Raw genomic sequence first — 12,312 nt, 5'->3', positions numbered from 1 at the left:
GGGTGAATTGTGACGAGGATGCAGGGATTCTACAGCCTGATCTGGACAGGTTGGGCAAGTATGCAAATCAATGGCAGATGCAGTATAATTTGGATAAGTGTGAGGTTATTCACTTTGGAAGCAAAAACAGGAAGGCAGATTACTACCTGAACAGTTGTAAATTGGGAGAGGGGAGTGTGCAGCGGGACCTCGGTGTCCTTGTGCATCATTCGCTGAAGGTAAGCATGCAGGTGCAACAGGCAGTAAAGAAGGCTAATGGTATGTTGACTTCATTGCGAGAGGTTTCGAGTATGGAAGCAGGGATGTGTTGCTGCAATTGTAAATGGCCTTGGTGAGGCCACACCTGGAATATTGTGTGCAGTTTTGGTCTCCTTCTTTGAGGAAGGATGTTCTTGCTCTTGAGGGAGTGCAGCGAAGGGTTACCAGACTGATTCCAGGGATGACGGGACTGTCATATGAAAAGAGATTGACTAGGTTGGGATTGTTCTCGCTGGAGTTCAGAAGAATGAGGGGGGATTTCATAGAGACTTATAAAATTCTAACAGGACTAGACAGGGTAGATGCAGGGAAGATGTTACCAATGATGGGTGTGTCCTGAACCAGGGGTCACAGCCTGAGGATTCTGGGTAAACCATTTTGGACAGTGATAAGGAGACATTTCTTCACACAAAGAGTGGTGAGCCTGTGGAATTTGTTGCCACAGGAAGTAGTTGATGCTAAAACTTAGAATATATTCAAGAGGCGGCTGGATATAGCACTTGGGGAGAATGGGATCAAAGGCTATGGGGAAAAAGCATGATTAGGCTATTGAGTTGGATGTAGGAGGGAGGGCTTCAGTTATCTGGACCACTGGGAGCTCTTCCGGGACAGGTGTGACCTGCATAAGAAGGACTGGTTACATCGAAACTGGAGAGGCATAAATATCCTAGTCGTGGGGTTTGCTAGTGTCACACGGGAGGGTTTAGTATGGCATGGGGGTGGGTACCGGAGCAATAGATCAGAAGGTGAAAAGATTGAGGGAGAACTAGGAAATAGGGCCAGTATGGCTCTGAGGAAGAGCAGACAATTGAGATGTTGCTGAAAACAGCGGGACTAGTGGCCTGAAGTGCATATGTTTTAATGCAAGAAGTATTGCAGGTAAGGAAGATGAACTTAGAGTTTGGATTAGTACTTGGAACTATGATGTTGTTGCCACTACAGGGACTTGGTTGAGGGAAGGACAGGATTGGCAGCTAAATGTTCCAGGATTTAGATGTTTCAGGCGGAATAGAGGGGGATGTAAAAGGGCTGGAGGGGTTGCGCTACTATTTAGGGAGAATATCACAGCTGCACTCCTGGAGGACACCTCGGAGGGCAGCGAGGCTATATGGGTAGAGATCCGGAATAAGATGGGTAGGGATCCGGAATAAGAAGGGTGCAGTCACAATGTTGGGGGTTTACTACAGGCCCCCCAACAGCCAGTAGGAGATAGAGGAATAGATAGGTAGACAGATTTTGGAAAGGAGTAAAAGCAACAGGGTTGTTGTGATGGGAGACTTCAACTTCCCCAATATTGACTGGGACTCACTTAGTGCTAGGGGCCTGGACGGGGCAGAGTTTGTAAGGAGCATCCAGGAGGTCTTCTTAAAACAATATGTAGATAGTCCAACTAGGGAAGGGGCTGTACTGGACCTGGTATTTGGGAATGAGCCCGGCCAGTTGGTAGAAGTTTCAGTGGGGGAGCATTTCGGGAACAGTGATCACAATTCAGTAAGTTTTAAAGTGCCGGTGGAGAAGGATAAGAGTGGTCCTCGGGTGAATGTGCTAAATTGGGGGAAGGCTAATTATAACAATACTAGGCGGGAACTGAAGAACCTAGATTGGGGGCAGATGTTTGAGGGTAAATCAACATTTGACATGTGGGAGGCTTTCAAATGTCAATTGAAAGGAATTCAGGACCGGCATGTTCCTGTGAGGAAGAAGGATAAATATGGTAAATTTCAGTAACCTTGGATAACGAGAGATATTGTAGCCCTCGTCAAAAAGTAAAAGGAGGCATTTGGCAGGGCTAGAAGGCTGGGAACAGACGATGCCTGTGTGGAATAGAAGGAAAGTAGGAAGGAACTTAAGCAAGGAGTCAGGATGGCTAAAAGGGGTCTCGAAAAGTCATTGGCAAATAGAGTTAAGGAAAATCCCAAGGCTTTTTACACGTACATAAAAAGCAAGAGAGTAGCCAGGGAAAGGATTAGCCCACTGAAGGACAGGGGAGGAAATCTATGTGTGGAGCCAGAGGAAATGGGCGAGGTACTAAATGAATACTTTGCATCAGATCAGTATTCACCAAAGAGAAGGAATTAGTGGATGTTGAGTCTGGAGAAGATAGCCTGGGCCACATTGAGATCCAAAAAGACGAGATGTTGGGTGTCTTGAAAAATATTAAGGTGGATAAGTCCCCAGGGCCTGATGGGGTCTACACCAGAATACTGAAGGAGGCTGGAGAGGAAATTGCTGAGGCCTTGACAGAAATCTTTGGATCCTCACTGTCTTCAGGTGATGTCCCGGACGACTGGAGAATAGACAATGTTGTTCCTTTGTTTAAGAAGGGTAGCAAGGATAATCCAGGGAATTACAGGCCAGTGAGCCTTACATCAGTGGTAGAGAAATTACTGGAGAGAATTCTTCGAGACAGGATCTCCTTCCATTTGGAAGTAAGTGGATGTATCAGGGAGAGGTAGCACGGTTTTCTGAAGGGGAAGTTGTGTCTCACTAACAATAGAGTTTTTCGAGGAGGTCACAAAGATGATTGCTGTAGGTAGGGCAGTGGATGTTGTTTATGGACTTCAGTAAGGCCTTTGACAAGGTACCCCATGGCAGACTGGTACAAAAGGTGAAGTCACACGGGATCAGAGGTGAGCTGGCAAGATGGATATAGAACTGGCTAGGTCATAGGAGGCAGAGAGTAGCAATGGAAGGGTGCTTTTCTGATTGGAGGGCTGATTAGTGGTGTTCCGCAGGGTTCAGGGCTGGGACCTTTGCTGTTCGTAGTATATATAAATGATTTGGAGCAAAATGTAACTGGTCTGATTAGTAAGTATGCGGACGACACAAAGGTTGGTGGAATTACGGATAACGATGAGGACTGTCAGAGGATACAGCAGGATTTAGATCGTTTGGAGACTTGGGCGGAGAGATGGCAGATGGAGTTTAATCTGGACAAATGTGAAGTAATGCATTTTGGAATGTCTAATGCAGGTAGGGAATATACAGTGAATGGTAGAACCCTCAAGAGTATTGACAGTCAGAGAGATCTAGGTGTACTGCTCCGCAGGTCACTGAAAGGGGCAACACAGGTGGAGAAGGTAGTCAAGAAGGCATTCGGCATGCTTGCCTTCATTGGCCGGGGCATTGAGTATACAAATTGGCAAGTCATGTTGCAGCTGTATAGAACGTTAGTTAGGCCATACTTGGAGTCTAGTGTCCAATTCTGGTTGCCACACTACGAGAAGGATGTTGAGGCTTTAGAGAGGGTGCAGAAGAGATTTACCAGGGTGTTTCCTGGTATGGAGGGCATTAGCTATGAGGAGATGTTGAATAAACTTGGTTTGTTCTCACTGGAACAAAGGATGTTGAGGAGCGACCTCATCGAGGTCTACAAAGTCATGAGGGGCATAGACAGAGTGGATAGTCAGAGACTTTTTCCCAGGCTAAAGGGGTCAATTACTGGGGGGGGCATAGGTTTAAGGTGCGAGGGGCAAGGTTTAGAGGAGATGTACGAGGCAAGTTGTTTTACACAGAGGGTAGTGGTAGCCTGGAACTTGCTGCCGGAGGAGGTGGTGGAAGCAGGGACGATAGTGACGTTTCAGGGGCATCTTGACAAATACATGAATAGGATGGGAATAGAAGGATACGGACCCCGGAAGTGGAGAAGATTTTAGTTTAGATGGGCAGCATGGTCGACGCAGGCTTGGAGGGCCAGTTCCTGTGCTGTACTTTTCTTTGTTCTTTGTTCAATGGTGGAGCAGACTCGAAGGGCCAAAAGGCCTCCTCCTGCTCCTATCTTCTATGTAGCTATATATGTATTTGTGAAATCTAGCTACACTCATTGTGCTACAACGGCATACAGCAATGATCAAATCCCATAATTAATTATTGCACGGTTCTTTGGGAGCTTTGTTCCAGTTACCCAGGAGCCTCCATATCAGATGTGTGCTGCATTAGTTGTATTTTATTGTGTCTTGGTTGAAAAATGGAACTTAAATAGAAATCCCAATAAAGAATGCAGTAAAGCTAAATAGTAATAATGAGTTTCTAACTATTTAGGTTTATATTGCTGTGACAGAGCAGAAGACCATGCTTGCCAGACCACATGTCGAAGAGTGCTGATGACAAAGTCTACAGATCAAGAAATTGTTGATGGACTTATCGAGGGGTGTAAGAAAATGCCACTGCCACAGGATCCACTCTGGCAGTGCTTTCTAGAAAGCTCTGGATCAAGTAATCCAGACAACAGCACAAATGGGTTGCCTGCTCCAGCTGTTGATGGTGCTAAATTGCACTGTTGTTCTAAAGCAAATACCTCTAGCTGCAGGTTGGTACATTAACTAAAATGTATTTTATTTTAATGTCTGGCCTGCTTTAACGTTCTAATAGAAACTGTTTCCCCAAAAAATGTAAATGCGAAGAAGAGTTTGCTTTAATTCCCCTCGTTACATTTGACTCAGGAGACAAAGTCAGATTTTGTGAAAAAGTTGTTCCTTATTTGCAACCCTTCAGTTAGCTGGAGATTTTATGAACCCAAGATTTCTGTGCAAATTAACTTCAATTAATTTCTAATCTATTTTTGGGTACTACTTTGATTTGGCTCCTATAATATGTGAATGATCCCTGAATTAGAGAAAGAATGTCTGCCTCATACGGTCATCTTCATTCTTCAAGTGATGAACATCCTTCACACATCACAGCCTCTCCCAACCATCGCTTTGGGTCTCTCAAGGGACTTTGTTGTGAAGTTTATTGTGGATCAGCACTAGATTACAATGAGTTGTTTGTAGTGCGTACATCCTGGAGCTTCATTCAAGTACAACAGAACGTGTGAGTGCATCCAGCATTTAAAAACAATTAGGACAGGCTTCAAATGTCAATTCGCAGATCTAGTCGAGCTTGGCCAGGTTTTTACAGTGTCTAAACAATGAACACCCAAAAGGCCAACTTTTTAGTCCCAGGAGATGGTTAGGCCAGTGTAAATATGTGTATTCTCTCTCTTTTGTAACCCTCAATAAAGGTGAAAAGGGGCGGCATGTGGCACAGTGGTTAGCACTGGGACTGCGGCGCTGAGGACCCGGTTTCGAATCCCGGCCCTGGGTCACTGCCCATGTGGAGTTTGCGCATTCTCCCCATGTCTGGGGTTTCACCACCACAACCCAAAGATGCGCGGGTTAGGTGGATTGGCCATGCTAAATTGCCCCTTAATTGGAAAAAAAACTAATTGGGTACTCAACATTTTTTTTAAAAATAAAGGTGAAAATGTTCGACCAAGTTTGCACCATAGAGCCTTGGATTCCTCCATTAATGGTGTTAATCCAATTCCTTTTCAAATGTTATGAGATTCCTGTCCCTGCCACTCTTTAAGGCAGTAAGTTTCAGATTCCCATTACTCGCTGGGTGAAAAAACTCACTTGAATCCCCTGTAATCCTCTACCTCTTACCCTAAATCTATGTATCTGCTTATGGACCCCTTCCTTAACTGGGGGGGGTAGTTTAATTTCTTTGCAAGTTGTTTTCGGTTAGACCTTTCAGATCTTTTCAGAAAGCAGAATGTTACATATTCTGGAGATTTGCAATTAAAACCGAAAATGCTGGTGATACTTTGAAGGACACCCCAGGATGACTCTTGGGGGAACAAGAGATGCCAACTTATGACCCAGCTAATGATGCCAGTACAGAGGCCGGTGACCGGTGTTGAGTGGTGTACCAGACTGCTGAAAATGGGGTTCCGATGTCTCAACCGTTCTGGGGGTGCGCTGCAATCCAGCCACGAGAGGGTCGCCTGCTTTCTGGTGGTCCACTATGACCTACGCAAACTGGCATAGCAGCGGGGAGACATGCTGAAGGTGGAGGAGGAGGAACAGGCGGCCTTGGAGGAGGAGGCGGACGTGGAGGAGTTGGACTAGGAGGGGCTGGAGGACGAGCCCAGGGAGGACGCATGGGAGCAGACGGAGGATGGGGACAGGCAGCAGCAAGGGCAGTGGTAGCACAGTGGTTAGCACTGCTGCCTCACAGCTCCAGGGTCCCCAGTTCAATTCCGGCCTCGGGTGACTGGCTGTGTGGAGTTTGCACTTTCTCCCCGTGTCTGCGTGGGTTTCCTCCGGGTGCTAGGTTACGGGGATAGGGTGGAGTCGTGGGCTTGGGTAGGGTGTTCTTTCCAAGGGCCGGTGAAGACTCGATAGGCCAAATGGCCTCCTGCACTGTAAATTCTAATCTAAGACGTAATAGTCCTTGGAGTTATGTGTAACTCTCAACTTCGTCGGGTAGACCACCCCGAACCGCATATTACTGTTACAAAATGCTGCCTTCGCCCTATTACAGGCTGCCCGCCACCTTGCCAGCTCCACTGTGACATTGTGGCATATACGAATACCACTATCTTCCCACTTCACCTCCTGATTCTGCTTGGCCCATCTCAAGATCTTCTCCGTCATCTGGGAGCTGTGAAAATACATTGCCCGGGATTCTCCAAAATCCCGGCTAAGTGTTGATGCTGGCGTAAACACCAGAGTGTTTCACGCCAACATCAACGGGCCTCTTGGCCCAGCGATTCAGGGGGCCAGCACGGCGCAGGAGTGCTCCAGCGCGATACGCGGTCCTGCACTGCAGCGGCGGGTCCACGCGTGCGCACGGCTGCCGTTTCTGCGGCAGCGCATGCGCGTGGTGGCCGTTTCCGCGCCGGCACCGTGCAACATGGCGTAGCGACACAATGGGCCCGTGCAGAAGAAGGTAGCCCCCCCCCAAGATCGTGCGTGCCCGCTGATTGGTCGTCCCTGATCGCGGGCCTGGCCGTCGTGGAGGCCCCCCCACCCCCCCAGAGTCTGATCCCCCCCCCTCACCAGGACAGCCAACGCGCCCGTGGGTCTGAGCTCCCGCCGGGTAGTACCATATGTGAACCACGCCGGTGGAACTCGGCAGGTCGACCGTGGAGAATCGCCGCGGGGGCCTCTTTCAACAGCCGCCGATTCTCTGACCCGGCACGGGTTCGGAGAATCCCGGCCGCTATCTCTTGGTGGATCATTCGCCTTTGGCTTCGGCTAGAGCAACCTAATTTAAGTGTGCCTTGTTTTCCCATTATGCTGTATTGACACCAATATGCTAAATAAGAAATTGACAACACTGCATTTGAGATGAGCAATGGGGGAAACATGAACAAAACATACTGGTGCAAGAATGTTGGCTTGAGTGCAGATTTTCTAACCTCAAGACTGTTGCCCTTTTTAAATAAGTATGTTTTCCTTATTTTGACAGGGATCTGTGTATTAAATTGTACAGCACCAGGTGGGGAAGCAGAACTCACTGGCAAGAGTTTGATAGGCTCTGTGAATATAACCCTCTGGAAGCTGCCATGTTTACATGCCTGGCTGACGTCAGAGAACCATGTCAGCTGGGTTGTCAAGGTCTCAAGTACTGCACTAATTTTAACAACAGGTAAGAATCTCCCTTAAGTGACTGTAAAATCACCAAACATTAACCCTGTTTACATATCTGTGAAGTTTTCTGAAGTAATTGGTCCTGACAAAAAGCCCCTAAGTAATTTTATAGGTGGGTTGATTCTGGGGTTCTGGAAAGGGAACTAGATACATACTGTGAAAATGTTTTTAAAAAGGGAATGGGCAGAGAAATGAGATTAAATGGAAAGGACTTTCAAATAGTTTTCTGTACAGCTGGATTCTAAGGGTCTCTGATGTCTGTGTGTGCTTAAAAGGTGGGCCTGAAAATGGTTTCATGTGCTCCAGATGGTGCTGCAACAATTTTGTTCAAGCAGTAAAGTTTAGATGGAATTTTGATGTGGATAACATGTTAAATACGCTAAAGTTAAACTTTTTGATGAATCACTACTTGCAGGTACAAAGCACAGTCAGTTGATCTTCTGATTTTTAAATGTCATAATGTGTGCGCAGTTGACAGTAACCCATGAATATTGATCCTGTCAGAAGGTCATACACTGGGCATCTGATTTTCCTCCATTTTCCCCTGTTAAAATGTGACTTTAAATCAGCCTTCAGTTCTGTTTATCTATTCTCAGACAATGATCTGTTCCTTCCTACATCAGAGTTGTTTTGCTTTGTTTATTAGTATTTCTAGCTACTGAGTGGGAACCTTGAAAAAGACTGCTCCCTTTGCCAGGCCTGACCCAGGGAGAATAGCCTCAACTCCATGCAAAGGAGGTTTGCTATTAAAATAATTTGTTGACTTCTGGGTGCGGCGATGACCAGCTAAGTCGCACGTTTCGGCAGCTCCCGGTGGAACGGACTTTTGGGCTCTTGATAGGAGCCCCAACGGCAATTTTAACAGCTAAAAACACTGCGGTAAACCAGAAGGGAATCCCCCCTGGACACGGATGGAAAAAGGAGAGGAAAGTGGCCGAATTGCGGTGGATCCTCTAGAGCAGCGGCCAGGAAGGCAAGCACAAAGCAAGATGGCGTCGGAAGGTGGCAGTTTAATATGGGGCCCTGACCAAAAAGAGTTCCTGCGGCGCTGCATGGAAGAACTTAAAAAGGAGATGAAGAAAGAGCTGTTGGCCCCGATATTACAGGCGATTGAAGGGCTAAAGGAGGAGCAAAAGACCCAGGAGCAGGAGCTTCGGGTCGTGAAGGCAAAGGCTGCTGAGAATGAGGACAAAATACAGGGCCTGGTGGTGAAGACAGAGATGCACGAGGCACAACACAAAAGGTGTGTGGAAAGGCTGGAGGTGCTGGAGAATAATGCGAGGAGGAAGAATTTAAGGATTCTTGGTCTTCCAGAAGGGGCGGACGTCGGGGCATATGTGAGCATGATGCTTCACTCGTTAATGGGATCGGAGGCCCCGACGGGCCCGTTGGAGGTGGAGGGAGCTTATCGAGTTATGGCGCAAAGACCGAGGGCTGTAGAAATTCCTCGAGCCATAGTGGTGAGATTTCTCCGATATAAGGACAGAGAGATGCTCCTCAGATGGGCAAAGAAAACCCGGAGCAGTAGGTGGGAGAACGCGGTGATCCGCGTGTATCAAGATTGGAGTGCGGAGGTGGCGAGAAGAAGGGCAAGCTTTAATCGGGCCAAGGCGGTGCTGCACAAAAGGAAGGTTAAATTTGGAATGCTGCAGCCGGCAAGACTGTGGGTCACACATCAAGGGAAACACCACTACTTTGAAACGGCAGAAGAGGCGTGGACATTTATTGTCGAGGAGAAACTGGAATAAGCGGGCTAGAAAAAGAACGTTTGGGACAAAGTGGTGGGGTGATTATGTGGGGTGAAGGGGGGGGGAAATGGGGGAAGAGATGATTTCCCAAGTTGTTAATCCTGCGACCCTGTAACTTTTCTCTCTTCCCCATGTCGTGGGAGAGGGGTGGAGGGAGGATGAGGAGCTGGGGGCGCTGGCCATTGGGGGCGGGGCCAAATGGGAAGCGCGGGCTTTGTTCCCGCGCTATGGTAATCATGGCGGGAACAGGGAAGCAGGAAGGAGGGGGCCTCGCACAGCGGGGGCCGAGGTCACGGGGGGAAGCCGAGGTCGGCCAGAGTTTGCTGACTTCTGGGAGCAACATGGGGGGTGCAATTATGCTAGAAAGGGATCTAGCGGAGGGGGGGGGGTTAACTGGGTTGCTGCTGCTGGGGAGAAGGGGGAGCTGGTATGGGGTGGGAGGGCGCCGTTGGGGGGAGATACGGCTACGTGGGAACCGGGTGAGGAGCTGGATTGAAAAAGGAGATGGCTAGTCGACAAGGGGGGGGGGTGAAGAGCCCCCCAACCCGGCTGATCACGTGGAATGTGAGAGGGCTGAACGGGCCGATTAAGAGGGCACGGGTACTCGCACACCTAAGAAAACTTAAGGCAGATGTGGTTATGCTGCAGGAGACGCATCTGAAACTGATAGACCAGGTCAGACTTCGCAAAGGATGGGTGGGGCAGGTGTTTCATTCGGGGCTAGACGCAAAAACAGGGGGGTGGCTATATTAGTGGGGAAGCGGGTAATGTTTGAGGCAAAGACCATAGTGGCGGATAGTGGGGGCAGATACGTGATGGTGAGTGGCAGATTGCAAGGGGAGGCGGTGGTTTTAGTGAACGTATATGCCCCCAACTGGGATGATGCCAATTTTATGAGGCGTATGTTGGGACGCATCCCGGACCTAGAGGCGGGAAAGTTGGTAATGGGTGGAGATTTTAATACGGTGCTGGACCCAGGGCTGGACAGATCGAGGTCTAGGACCGGAAGGAGGCCGGCTGCAGCTAGGGTGCTCAAGGACTTTATGGAGCAGATGGGAGGAGTAGACCCCTGGGGATTTAGTAGACCTAGGAGTAAGGAGTTTTCGTTTTTCTCCTATGTCCACAAAGTCTATTCACGGATAGACTTTTTTGTTTTGGGAAGGGCACTGATCCCGAAGGTGACGGGGACGGAGTACACGGCTATAGCTATTTCGGACCACGCTCCACATTGGGTGGACCTGGAGATAGGGGAGGAAAAAGAACAGCAGCCACCCTGGAGAATGGACATGGGTTTATTGGCAGATGAGGGGGGTTGTTTAAGGGTGAGGGGGTGTTTTGAAAGGTACTTGGAACTCAATGACAATGGGGAGGTTCAGGTGGGAGTGGTCTGGGAGGCGTTGAAGGCTGTGGTTAGAGGGGAGCTGATATCTATCAGGGCACATAAAGGAAAGCAGGAGGGTAGGGAAAGGGAGCGGTTGTTGAAAGAACCTTTGAGGGTGGACAGACAATATGCGGAGGCACCGGAGGAGGGACTGTACAGGGAAAGGCAAAGGCTACATGTAGAATTTGACTTGTTGACTACGGGTAATGCAGAGGCACAATGGAGGAAGGCACAGGGTGTACAGTACGAATATGGGGAGAAGGCGAGCAGGTTGCTGGCTCACCAAATGAGGAAAAGGGGAGCAGCGAGGGAGATAGGGGGGGTGAGAGATGAGGAGGGAGAGATGGAGCGGGGAGCGTAGAGAGTGAATGGAGTGTTCAAGGCATTTTATGAAAGATTATATGAAGCTCAGCTCCCGGAAGGGAAGGAGAGAATGATGTGCTTTCTGGATCAGCTGGAATTTCCTAAGGTGGAGGAGCAGGAGAGGGCGGGACTGGGAGCACAGATTGAGACGGAGGAAGTAGTGAAAGGGATTGGAAGCATGCAGGCGGGGAAGGCCCCGGGACCAGACGGATTCCCAGTGGAATTCTATAGGAAATATATGGACTTGCTGGCCCCGCTACTGATGAGAACCTTTAATGAGGCTAGGGAAAGGGGGCAGCTGCCCCCGACTATGTCAGAGGCAACGATATCGCTCCTCCTAAAGAAGGAAAAAGACCCGCTGCAATGCGGGTCCTATAGGCCCATTTCCCTCCTGAATGTGGATGCTAAGATTCTGGCCAAGGTAATGGCAACGAGGATAGAGGATTGTTTCCTGGGGGTGGTTCATGAGGACCAAACTGGGTTTGTGAAGGGGAGACAGCTGAACACAAATATACGAAGGCTGCTAGGGATAATGATGATGCCCCCACCGGAGGGGGAAGCGGAGATAGTGGTGGCGATGGATGCCGAGAAAGCATTTGATAGAGTGGAGTGGGATTATTTGTGGGAGGTGCTGAGGAGATTTGGCTTTGGAGATGGGTATATCAGATGGGTACAGTTGCTGTATAGGGCCCCGATGGCGAGCGTGGTCACGAATGGACGGGGGTCTGATTATTTTCGGCTCCATAGAGGGACGAGGCAGGGATGTCCTCTGTCCCCGTTATTGTTTGCACTGGCGATTGAGCCCCTGGCTATAGCATTGAGGGGTTCCAGGAAGTGGAGGGGAGTACTCAGGGAAGGAGAAGAACACCGGGTATCTCTGTATGCGGATGATTTGTTGTTGTATGTGGCGGACCCGGCGAAGGGGATGCCAGAGATAATGCGGATACTTGGGGAGTTTGGGGATTTTTCAGGGTATAAATTGAACATGGGGAAAAGTGAGTTGTTCGTGGTGCATCCAGGGGAGCAGAGCAGGGAAATAAAGGATTTACCGTTGAGGAAGGTAACAAGGGACTTCCGGTACTTGGGGATCCAGATAGCCAAGAATTGGGGTACATTACGCAGGCTTAATTTAACGCGGTTGGTG

At 48.9% G+C, this 12,312-nt stretch overlaps 1 protein-coding gene across 2 annotated transcripts in view; it reads left to right on the top strand.

Moving 5' to 3' along the window:
* Nucleotides 1-12,312, top strand: part of LOC140385329 (reversion-inducing cysteine-rich protein with Kazal motifs-like) — a 378,566-nt gene that overhangs the window by 248,023 nt on the left and 118,231 nt on the right. For both annotated transcript variants that reach the window (XM_072467391.1, XM_072467390.1), the window contains 2 exons: nt 4,300-4,567; nt 7,495-7,674. In XM_072467391.1, coding sequence (XP_072323492.1) covers nt 4,300-4,567; nt 7,495-7,674 — 448 coding nt within the window. The remainder of the gene's footprint in view (nt 1-4,299; nt 4,568-7,494; nt 7,675-12,312) is intronic.

The sequence above is a fragment of the Scyliorhinus torazame genome, chromosome 11 (assembly GCF_047496885.1).
Source record: "Scyliorhinus torazame isolate Kashiwa2021f chromosome 11, sScyTor2.1, whole genome shotgun sequence".
NCBI lineage: Eukaryota > Metazoa > Chordata > Chondrichthyes > Carcharhiniformes > Scyliorhinidae > Scyliorhinus > Scyliorhinus torazame.
Note: the sequence above shows the minus strand (reverse complement) of the source record. Positions and strands in the feature narration are given on the sequence as shown.